The following is a 12,402-nucleotide window of genomic DNA, read 5'->3' on the forward strand; positions in this document are numbered from 1 at the left end:
GAGGGTGCCTACATAACCAGCCCCCAGTGAAAACCCTAGGCAATGAGTCTCTAATGAGCTTCCCTAGTAGACAACATTTGACATGTGTTGTCATAGCTTGTTGCTGTGGGAATTAGGCACATGTTTGACTCTTGGAAGCCTGCACCTGCTTTCCTCTGCACTTTGCTGATGTGCCTTTTCCTCTCGCTGATTTTGCTTTGTACCCTTTGGCTGTAATAAATCTTAGCTGTGACCACAACTATATCCTGAGTCGTGTCAGTCTCCTACCAAATCATCAGAAATGGGAGCCTCAAGACACAGGTTTCTAAATTTTTCAAATTATCTATTAAAATAGTAACAAAGCTATTTTCAGTAAGTTATTACAGTAAAAACAGAATATAGTCTGTGAGTAGTTTTTCCAATCTCTACCAAATTATACAAAAATTTTTAAACTTAAGATAAAAAATATTTTAAAGACAATTGCTCTATGATAAATTCAGAACAAATGCTTAAATAGCACTAAGGTTTACCAATATCTCAATAAGTTGAACTAGATTTCCAGTTGGCTATTTACATATTTAAAAGAATTAAGACACTTACCAAACAATTCAATGTAAACTTCCTGAAGTGTGTGGGCACTGCAGAACTGGTTCAGCTCATGGTGGATTTTATTGAAGATTAAAGTCTTGTCATAATCTGCAGTATAGTTCTTCACGATATCAAACACTGAAGGAGAGGTACAACCCATGTTTGTTTTACCCAACAATGACTCAGGTACCTTCAAATTCAGCCAGGGTCAAAGTCAGGGTGATATACTACACACGAGGAAAAGTGCCAACAAAATAGTGAAACCAAAAACCACAACTAACAAATCTTGATGTGTTGCTTGTGCTCAATTTTCCAAATACCCTTGTATTTGCAATACTAATACCAAACACCTGCTGGTTAGCCCATCAAACAGGGGCTAACTTTAAAGTTCATACTAAAAAGCATACATTAGTTTGGAGGTAATAAGGAACTATCAAAGTTTTCAAGCAAGGGCATGACAGTCAGATTTACACTTTGGCCAGCAGTGTGAAGATGAACTGAGAGGCATAGAGATCAGAGGCAGGGAAAGCATAAGGCAATTACTGCAAAAGTTTAGCTAAGAGGTAAAGAGAGACTAAGCAAACTGAGGAACAGTAGAAATAAAAGAAGAAAGCAGCTGCAAAAGACCATTTTTTAAAAGGCAATTTTTTAAAGCTGTTAAAAAAGACACCAGGCTAGAAGGGAAAGGAGCAAATATTAACTGAGCTGGGCTTTATCTCAGGTAATTTACATAAATTAGCACTGAAGTCTCCTAAATTTGCATATCAGGAAACTAAGAACCAGAGAATTTTAGAAATGCCCCAAAAGGTACATACTAGACCATGTCAGAACCTGTTCTCTATCTATAAAAACATGCTGCTTTCTACTTCTGTCTTCAGATCCAAGAATTTGCTCCACTGGCCTTCCCATGTGGGATATTAGATGCAACTGGATTTCAAATCACAGCCGGGCGCGGCGGCTCATGCCTGTAATCCCAGCACTTTGGGAGACGGAGGCAGGTGGATCATTTGAGTCAGGAGTTCAAGACCATCCTGGCCAACATGGTGAAACCCTGTCTCTACTGAAAATACAAAAATTAGCCTGGTGTGGTGGCGCACACCTGTAGTCCCAGCTACTAGGGAGGCTGAGGCAGGAGAATTGCATGAACCCAAAAGGCAGAGGTCGCACTGAGCTGAGATCATGCCACTGCACTCCAGCACTCCAGCCTGGGTGTCAGAGCAAGACTCCATCTCAAAAAAGAAAAAAAATTAATGGACAGGCCATTAATAAATACTTAATACCTAAATCATTTGCTTGATCATTTCCCAAATGAATTATATCTAATAGTTTCCTATTTAATCTCTGGCTAAAGAATCATCAGTCCCTTCCCTTTTTCAATCAAAATCCATTCCATTGATTTGTGATCAAGGAAAGGAGATGAAAAAAAAGACAAGGAAAATGCTTAATATCTGAAAAATATAATCCAAATGCACTTGACAGTAATACACCTGGCTCTCTACTCTGAAATCTTTTCACTATTTGTGCCTGTACTGGTGATGTGAAATTTATTATGACCTTACATCCCAATATATTCTTTTTTAGGTCTGTATTATGTCTTCTCAAGTACAATTAAAACCCCTGAAGGCAAAGGCTCTAACTTCATCTTTTTAAATTGTTCTTGCCAAACACAATATTCTGTATATACTAGACATACCAGTTTTATTAACAAGCATGCATCTAAAACGGCATATCTTTCTTCACAGCTTCTAATTAAGTTTTTGATTACAACAGTATCTACCCACCCCATTTCTGTAGGTTTTCATCTTTTATCAAGAAAATGCTTTCCCCACACTGAAGGCTTTCACACTGCTTTGCAAATTACAGCAAATATCAACTAGAAAATACTTCTCTTTGATGGCAAATCAGTGTGGGCCAAGGAATTATCAGTTACAGATATCTAACACCTAAGGAAATTATCTCTCATCCTGACTGGATAAAATACTACTTTCCTATTCTAGAAATAACCAATGACCATCTTGCTCTTAGAAACACTAAGCTCAGGGAAAAGTAAGTTATACAGTTGCATAAAGTCACCTCTGTCCAGAACTTCTGACCTATTTTTGCCTCTATTCCCCAGAAATTTATTAATCAGTGATCAATGAAGTCATAAAACTTTCAAAGTACCCCTCTATTCCTCAAAGAATCTCTCAGCTATAAAGCCTCTGGCTATAACTATGAAAACCACAGATAGATGGGTAACATACCTGCATAAGGAGCCAACATATTAACCACTTCTATTCGGTCAATATAGATCATGACCCCACCACTAAAAACAAAGAAACAAAAGTGTGAACTACTAAAGGCAATCCATAAAATACAGTTATAGACCTGTGGAGAAGCTGATAATCAAACATATTATTATTCACTTAAACACAGAGAGAATTCACTTCCCTTTTCATAGCATTTCTGCCCCTCTATAGGTGTCAATGTCTTCTGTACACTTGTAATAGTCATTTAAAATAAGTAATTTAAAAAATACCTTGAACTTCACATTCTTCTTTTGATACAATTCAATGCAGTGATTATACCCTAGAAATAATTTGGACCCTGCTTGCCTTTCTTTCCCTAAACCTCTTTAGGACAGCAATTCTCAAAGTGAGGTCTTCAGACCAGTAGTATCAGCATCACACAGGAACTTTTATAGTTAGAAATGAAAATTCTCAGGCCTCACTCCAGACCTACTGAATCAGAAACTCTAAATTAGATGGCATTTAACACTACACATGAGAAGAAGGTGGGATGATTAATTTTAAACTATGTTTTATTAAGCATCTATTCTGGGCCAAGTACTGGTTAGGCATTTTCATATACAGTAATTCTAATCCTTACAATAACTCTGCAAGGTCGATTTTACTGCCTTTTATAAATGAGGAAACTAAGCTTTAAAGTGTCAATAAAGGAATCTGTTGGGGAAAGAGGTATATAGAAACTGTCTGTACTTTTTGCTCAATTTCACTATGAACCTAAAACTGCTGTAAAAAATAAAGTCTTTAAAAAATAGTCAATAAAGCAGATGCAGCAGTGCTAATACAGTTAGGTCTACTTGCTCTAAAACTCCAGTTTTTTTCAATAATACCCTAACGGTTCTTAAGATGGAAAAGCTCCTATTTGGAGACAGGCCTTTGCTCAAACAATGCTCAAATCAGAAATCCCCTTGGGTTCACTATCATGCCTATTTGAGAGATGTCTAAGTGATCATAGGTGTAGGAACAGAAACTCCATCTGAACTAAAGGGAGGCTGGTAGGCAAAGAGAAAGCTTACCTTGTTCCACAAGGCACATTTTTAACTTCATCAGTTTGTAGTGTCGTCTAGGGAGGAAAAGATATCTCATCAACATTCAAGAAACACATTGTCAAAAAACTACTGGTGCCAGAGGCAAATCTCTGGAGAGCTGCTGACAGTAAGTACAGCAGAGTTCCATCACAATTTCAGTTCCCAAAGATTAGCTTTCAGAATAGTCATTTCTTTCTGTATTCTAGTAGAAATGAAAGACTTGAGACAGAAAATATTTTACAACAATTTTTTTTCTTTTTTTTTTTGAGACAGAGTCTTACTTTGTCACCCAGACTGGAGTGCAGTGGTATAATCTTGGCTCACTGCAACCTCTGCCTCCTGGGTTCAAGCGATTCTTGTGCCTCAGCCTCCCAAGTAGCTGGAATTACAGGCATGCACCATCACGCTCAGCTAATTTTTGTATTTTTAGTAAAGACGACGTTTCACCATGTTGGTCAGGCTGGTCTCAAACTCCTGGCCTCAAATGATCCACCCACCTTGGCCTCCCAAAGTGCTGGGATTACAGGAGTGAGCCACGGTGCCCAGCCTACAGCGAATGTTTGAATCAAGATGCACTGGGAAAGGTTCAATGTTCAATCTGCTAATAAGTAGAAAGGACTCTTCCAGAGTCCCTTATCTGCCTGGAGCTGGCCAGGGGTCGTAAACAACACAGCTTGCTCACATAGATACTCTGACTAGGACTTGTGCTCTGAACTTTGATTCCACTGCTAATACTACTATTTATGTTGAAGATAAAAGAGATTATATGCATACAAGTACTCTAAGACTCAAAGCTGCCCTTGAACCCAACAGCAACCTTTCTTCTCTAAAGCTGTGGTCAACATTTCAGTTTAGTACCTAGTGATCTCTCACATGTCTTATTCAGTTTCCTTTTTAACAGAAGTGCTACCACCAGTACTGCTTCCTCCTGGTGAACCAACAATCTGGTACTTAATTGCTTTGCCCATGTCACACCTTTGTTCAGATCCAGAATGAATGACTTCCTGCTGTACTCTAAGGCCTCAAATAGGTCAGCACCTAATGAGCACATTCTAGACACACTGCATCTTATCAAGCACAAAGCAAAGGAAAAAGGAAGCACAGTCCCCGTTCCCAAAGAGTTCACAATCCAGTACAATGCAATCCATCAACACGTACAAAAAAAACAAACCAAAACAAAACCAAAAACACAGATTATAAACTGAACTGTTAAGTGGTAAATTACAGAAAGTTAAAAAAACAGTAGTTTGAAAAGCTCTCTGAGGTGAAGGATTTACAAGCCAGGTCTAGAGTGGGAGAAATAAGAACAGATGAGGCAGAGGAACATCTTAAGCTCAATAAATATCCTACTGAAATACACACAGTTGAAGAAGACAATACATGTATAGGTGAACGAAAGTAGATGGGCTTGCCTGGAGCAGAAGGGGCAACTTGGATGAGAGATGAAATTCTGACAAGAGACCACGGTGATATTAGATAGAGGGCCCTGAATGCTGGCTGGGGAGTTTGGGCTCTCTCTAGTTCACCTTATATACAGTCACAAAACGAACCATTCAAAAATATGTTTACTTAATTCCTTTTCTCATATGTGATGTATTCTCATTCTCCATCTTATATGGAGGTAAGAAAACCAGCTGGGAGGCTAAATAATTAATTTATTTAGATTAATTGAGTAAAGGCCATGAAATGAAAGCTGTCAATCCAGACATAATAGAGGAGGAATCTGATACTTGGTTGATATAAAATTTCAGGAGGGGAAAAAATAAAAAATAACTCTTGAGAGATTAGAATGATAGTTAACATTGGCGGTAACTCTAGGTAAAGTTAGGGGGATTGATGAAGAGACAAATTCTATTTATTTCCTTTAAAACATTAATTCAGTTTCCATATTCCACACCAACTTTACATACACATTCCTATTTAAACCAAAAGGATATTCTCTAGCCAATTTTCAAACTGAGAAGAACTAGAAAAGAGTTCAAACATTAGCCTGTTTAACACCCTATCTTTATGTACTTTTATATTTCTTTTATGTCCTCTTAAAAATTACTTTCCCAGTATGAAAGAACATTTATTTAAAAAGTGAATCTATGACCGACCTCTTTATGAAGGCTGAAGGTTTTCATATAATTTCTCTATTACTTTTTCTTCTTACATCATATATGGAATTTCACATTTATATACATTCAATTGCCAAGTTTGTTAAACCATTTATTTGAACTATGTCTTCTAATATGTTCCAAAAATTCCTAAAAATAAATTTATGTCTTACTCTCCTATGAACCTTTTTTTTTTTTTTTTGAGATGGAGTCTTGCTCTGTCACCCAGGCTGGAGTGCAAGGGTGCAATCTCGGCTCACCGCAACCTCGGTCTCCCAGGTTCAAGCAATCTCCCGCCTCAGCCTCCCAAGCAGCTGGGATTACAGGCACGCACCACCACACCCAGCTAATTTTTGTATTTTTGTAGAGACAGAGTTTGACCGGGTTGGTCAGGCTGGTCTTGAACTCCTGACCTCAAGTGATCTGCCTGCTTCGGCCTCCCAAAGTGCTGGGATTACAGGCATGAGCCGCCACACCCGGCCAAGAACACTTTTAAAATATGGTTTTATTAATATAATTATTTCCTAGAATGTTACTGTTTTACACATAAAGAACATTCCTATTTAGTCACACTGGCTGGCTGTAGCATGTAAAACTTTTTTGTAGATGCAAAGTATTTTAGTTTACACTGAAGTCTGTACTAATTTCATTTACATCTCTTATGATAGTTTATTACTAATATATACACACACACTATATATTTGTTATATATATACACAATTAAACTCTCAAATCTGTTTACTATTATCTATATCTCCTTTATTTATATTTTTGCATCCGTATGACTTAAACATACTAAGCATTAAAGCAGAGACAGATCTACCTGGCTTTGAACAAAATCTATTTGTTAGAGTCTTGATTTTTTTTTTTAAGAGATGGAGTTTCCCCATGTTGCCCAGACAGGTCTCAAACTCCTAGGCTCAAGCAATCCACCTGCTTCAGCCTCCCAAAGTGCTGGCATTACAGGTGTGAGCCACTGTGCCCGGCCTTAGAGTCTTGATTTGTAAGGGTCTAATGCTACCATTGCTAACATTATTATAGATTGTTTGGGCTACTCATGAGGTCCCGTAATTAAAACTCCTCCTTTCACAGAAAGTTAACCAATTTTTCCAAAGTCATGCCACCAACTGATGGCAACGCCACGTCCCCACGTTCACTACACCACATTGCTTCCTGAGAAGTCAGCTCAATTTAACAACTTCCACCATAAATAGAAAGCCAGAAATACAAATGTGTTACAACTCCTGTCTTTAGAAAACTGGAGCCTTTCTGGAAAGAAAACACACAAAAAAACTTAGCAAACAATGCAAAGACAACAATATTAAAGAAAATAAGGCAAAGGGCCAAAATTTACAATACAGACTTTAAGAGCTACAGATCAGAAGAGGAAGAATCTGGGACAAGCCTTCAAAAGCCTGGCAAGATTTAGACAGAAGAGAAGGAATGGAGAGTGAGATGGTAGATAAAGAAGTGATGGCATGAACCAAGGAAAGAATGGGTAAAATAAATATGGAACAACATAAGGAAATCAGTCTGACTAGGGGAAGAATACATTTCACTTCAATAGACACAATTTTTTCCCTAAGCCATCTAAAACAGGTCGGAAGAAAACCTGGGGGATTTAAGAATTTATAATTAAACTCTCACTTAGCAGGAAGCCTAGACATAAGATTACAAGATTAAATAACATAGAATTTTCCTGAGTCCTGAAAAATTAGCAGCAGATGGCAGACAAACTTCTGAATCCAAAGATTTATGATCACACTGGGCTTGCAAAAGTGGTCACAGTCTAATCCTGGTTTTGTCATCTTGTTACATTGAAAGATACTTATTTTATTGTCTCCCATGGCCAAGACACTTTTCAACGATCAGACACTTATTTCAAATATCCTGAGATGCCATCAAAATATAACATTCACTAAGATTCCACATAAAATTGTGCTTAATATACCAGGCAAAAAAACATGAGGCAGAAAAGCTGTGTATAGGGCGGATCACGAGGTCAGGAGATCGAGACCATCCTGGCTAACACAGTGAAACCCCATCTCTACCAAAAAAAAAAAAAAAAAAAATACAAAAAACTAGCCGGGCGACGTGGCGGGCGCCTGTAGTCCCAGCTACTCGGGAGGCTGAGGCAGGAGAATGGCGTAAACCCGGAAGGAGGAGCTTGCAGTGAGCTGAGATCCGGCCACTGCACTCCAGCCTGGGCGACAGAGCCAGACTCCGTCTCAAAAAAAAAAAAAAAAAAAAAAAAATTTTTGATCCTCCATGTTAACAGTAGCCCAGGAGCCTGCCTCTGTGGAAACCAAACACTGTTCTAAACCACATAATCAAATCACTGGTTTGTATGTCTAGTTGTGTTCCTAATTCTTACTTTTATTGCAATAGCAGCAACAAAAAATTTGCTACATATCACAATATAGATGGTAGAAGTCAGTCCTTCCAAGCTACCTGGTTCATACTTTTAATTCATTTCAAGTAAGTGAGGTGGTTTAACATAGTAACTTGTGTTGTAACAACTGTACTCTGAACGTTAACTCCTGCATTTAAGTAAATACCACCATCTGCTTAAGCAATAAGGAAATCTATCTCCACCCAGAAGTGTGGTAACTCCTGTCACACCTGTCTATCTGGTATGGGGGCTTCCCTAGGAATCACTCACCTGCACAGATCTGAATGTAGTAATGAAAGGCAACATGATATGATAGCCTGGTCCACTGGGGCTAGTTAGTAAAGCTCCTCCCCTGCAAAAAGATGTTTCAATTTGACAAAATTATAAAAACAAAAATTATCTTTCTAAATCTAAAATGCTATAATAAATACTCACTCTTGCTCATGCTGCTGACCTACCAAAGCCTCACTAATATGAATTACTCATAATGAACAACTGCTTAAAATACCTCCACACCTAAAAAGGTAAAAAGATCAAATTAAACTGCCAATGTTACACCTTGTTTCATAAGCTCAACCAACCGTACCTCTGCATCTCCAGCACTGCTCTCAGGTTCAAAGGATTCTCCTCGGTCTTTAACCTTCTGAGAAATATTTGTTTAAAAAATTTTAATGGCTTTCAGTAGAGGTACATTAACTGTACATAACAAAAGCCAAATCAAAATATATAATACATTTAATCACCAGGTTGAAAAAAGACAATGCAAACTTTGAAGTAAAGAGAAAATTTCTGAGGCTTATAGTTCTTTCAATCTATCTGCAAGGTAATTAAAATACTGGGAACATAAAATTTCTATATAAAAACAAAAAAAAATTAGCATGAAAAGATGAAGAGTGACAAGACTATATAAACAGGTTAAGGGCCTGTTCACCAAATCCTGGAATGCGAAAACTATGAAAGCAAGCCCTGGAAATTATAAAAAAGGAGGCATTTGGAGAGCAAATAAAACAAAGAAGTCCTATTTTGCACCTTGTAAATTCACAGAACTTAGCTTCCTGTCTTGAAAATATAAACACGTTTGCTAAGTCATAATAACAAGAAAAGATGAACTGTTTGAGGTTCATCACTAATTCTTTGAGTCATTCTTTGAAATGTCCTTTCTCTGGTTTTACTGCCAGAAAGACAATGCTAAACTGGAAGGAAATCTGGACTAATCTGTAATTTCTTATGCTAGAGCTCCATCTGCTAAGATATACCATTAAAATTGTTCTTTTTCTAGGATTCAGGATGGATCTGAAAATAGAAATATCAGTTTTGAGGGATAGTGGAAGCAAGCAAAAAGTTGACCCTCTTTTTGAATACACCATTATCCCAATTTCTTCACAAACTGGCCTCTCTCTTACCAGTCTACATCAAAAGGAACTTGTGGTAATTAGGCTGAAGGAAAAGCTATGAGAGCTCAACAAGAAAGCAACAGCTCCCACACCACTCCTGTCCCCAACTTGAACAGAAACAGTAAAGGGGGAGGAGAATGGCCCATCAGTGTTATGCTTATGTCCCTGGATGTCCAGGGATATAACCACTATCATGGTCATCATGGTGTTACAAGACGTAACTAGACACTGGAAGCTTTTAAATGAAAAAGTCTAAGAAACAATCATAAACAGAACCAAATTTTCTATACAGCATAAAGTCTGTACAGTTGGACAAACTATAATTTATCCATCTCTTCAGTTAGAGGTAGAATGACTACTTTCTTTCTTCCTTCTTCATTTTTCCACAAATAATTTGAGTTTGCTGTGTATAGGAATAACCGTAGGGAGACTTAATCTCTGCAACAAAACGAACATAGCACTAAAACTGTCCAACATCTGGACGGTGTTCCGTAAAAGCCCGCTTCGACCCCCGTGCTTTCCCTAGAGATGGGACATGCGTCCCCGAACGCTGCAGAGGGAACAACTTCCCAGACTCCACTCTGGAGTACCCTTTTAACGTTCTCTAGAGCCCTGACTGACTGCACAAGCCGCTCACCTGTAGTACACAGCCAGGTGGCCCTCCTCAATCTTGTGGATGGAGGCGTAGAGCAGGACAACCACCAACCCCACCACTGCAGCCACCAGGACCCGGGCTTGAGTCATATTCATCCTCGTTCCTCCTGGGAGCGGGAGAAAAGCACCCTCAGTCCCGTGAGTGACAGGTCCACCCCCTCCAGCTTCCACCCTCTCCCTTCGGAAGCCTGGCGCTCTCTCGCAGGCTGAGCCGCGGAGTCCAGTGCCCCAGTCCCCTCATTCTTCCCTTCTGGCGGAGCCCGCTGACCCCTTGCCAACTCCTCCGCCCCTGGAGGCCAGTGGGCCGCCCCTGCTCGGTGACCTTCCTGACACTCTCTCTCCCAAGGGTCTCTCCCAGGTGGAAGGCACTGAGAACGAGCCCAGCCGCAGGCTCGCGAGGAAAGCCGACCCCTCGGCCGCGCCTCACCGATCAGTGACGCATTGCCCCCGCCCGCACGTGCATCCGACTCCCGGGCCAAGCCAACCGCCGCCAACAGCCGGCCCCGCCTACTCGCCCAGTACTGCGGCTGCGCGGGGACGCACACGGCGTAGCCCCGGCCCGCGACTAGTGAGACGGGAAGCGCATGGGACAAAATTATCCTAGCCGCGGACCGCGCAGGGTTTTTGGAGGCAAGTCGCTGTTTTTCGGTACACTGCTGGTTAACTGCTGTGGAAGAGGACAGCCGGGGATCTGGAGTGAGCAGCGAAGCAGAGAAAAGGAAAGGGCCTTTCGGACAAGGGACTGGTTGGTTTGTTCTTGTGCAGAGAACCCACTCGGTCATTCTCAAGCGGTAGCTGTTTGGTTTATGTGTCCTTTTGCAGTGTATGAGGAGCCCCACTGTGTAACACGCACGTACTTCCAGCACAGATCCTGCACTTCAGGAGCAACTAAACTTGTTGCAAATAAAGTGCTGTCAAAGTTCAGAAGAGGAAGACACTACGTATAACTGCATCATTCTCTCGCTTTTTAAGTGTTCCTATTATGTGCCAGAATGCTGGTCCAGTGAGGGCTTTATGAAGGCCATCCAGACAACAGGAACAGAATTGCTAAGCACATGGGGCGGGAGGCAGAGGGAATCCTCCAGGGAGACAAAAGTACTTCAGTTTCCTTGAAGGCTTGTGTGATGGAAAGGAGTGCTATGGTAGGGGTCACTACATATTCTGTTCGTTTTAAATTCTAAACCATGGGCACATATTGCCAAAAATAAAAAAGGGAAGGAAAAAGGTATAGGTGGGAGATAGATGAATACAAGAGAAATCAAGGGCATTCATGGTTTAAGCCTTGAAAGGCTAGAGGTGGAACTATAACTGGACAAGGTGGACTAGGGTTATAAAGACCTTTACAGTCCCCGTAAAGGGGGTGGGGGTGTGTGTGGGTTGCGGGATGAAACTGTTCCACCTCGGCTCATCAGGCATTCTCACAGGGAGCCCGCAACCCTTGCATGTGCAGTTCACAACAGGGTTCATGTGCCTATGAGAATCTGATGCCACTCGCTAATCTGACAGCAGGCCGAGCTCAAGGCGATAATGCGCACTTGCCCGCCGCTCACCTCCTGCTATCGGGCTGGGTTCCTAACAGGCCACTGTCTGGTACCGGTCCGCGGCCCAGGGCTTGAGGACCCCTGCCCTCTTGGGTAGGGAAGTATGGGAAAGCAGTGCTTTAGGGCCAATGAATCTATAAAAGGCTGAAAGTGGAGACAGACTGTTGGCAAGAAAGTCAAGTGGTTAGGAAACTGCAGGCCCAGGGTTACTTTAGTAGTGGAAGTGAGAAGAGGTAAATAGAATCAATTTGTCTTCATTAAAGGAAGCCTTCCCAGACCACTCTACCCACACCCTTCAATAAATACACTTACCTGTATCATTCATTTGATTTTTATTATCTAGGAATGTCTGGGACCTTATCTGTTCCTAATAAATGATATTTGCAGAGCTTAGGTATTTTAACTTCCAAAAAGCAAAAGGAATGGAAAATAACTTGCTCCA

At 40.5% G+C, this 12,402-nt stretch overlaps 1 protein-coding gene across 8 annotated transcripts in view; it reads right to left on the reverse strand.

Annotated features, from left to right (window-relative positions):
• ERLIN1 (ER lipid raft associated 1) overlaps positions 1 to 10,942 on the reverse strand; it is a 36,728-nt gene extending 25,786 nt beyond the window's left edge. For 3 of the 8 annotated variants that reach the window (XR_012418073.1, XM_005566177.5, XM_074002451.1), the window contains exons 1-6: positions 10,847 to 10,942; positions 10,403 to 10,526; positions 8,642 to 8,723; positions 3,869 to 3,915; positions 2,811 to 2,872; positions 580 to 705 (exon numbers count right to left, since the gene is read on the reverse strand). Coding sequence is in view for 6 of the 8 variants with exons in the window: in XM_005566177.5 (XP_005566234.1) it covers positions 580 to 705; positions 2,811 to 2,872; positions 3,869 to 3,915; positions 8,642 to 8,723; positions 10,403 to 10,515 (430 nt within the window). In the remaining 2 variants the exon portion in view is untranslated. Of the gene's footprint in view, positions 1 to 579; positions 706 to 2,810; positions 2,873 to 3,868; positions 3,916 to 8,641; positions 8,724 to 10,402; positions 10,527 to 10,687 lie in introns of all 8 variants that reach the window. The other 5 variants (XR_012418072.1, XM_005566178.5, XM_074002450.1 and 2 more) reach the window with 3 other exon arrangements.
• Positions 10,943 to 12,402: the final 1,460 nt, after the last annotated feature.

The sequence above is a fragment of the Macaca fascicularis genome, chromosome 9, assembly GCF_037993035.2.
Source record: "Macaca fascicularis isolate 582-1 chromosome 9, T2T-MFA8v1.1".
Lineage (NCBI taxonomy): Eukaryota > Metazoa > Chordata > Mammalia > Primates > Cercopithecidae > Macaca > Macaca fascicularis.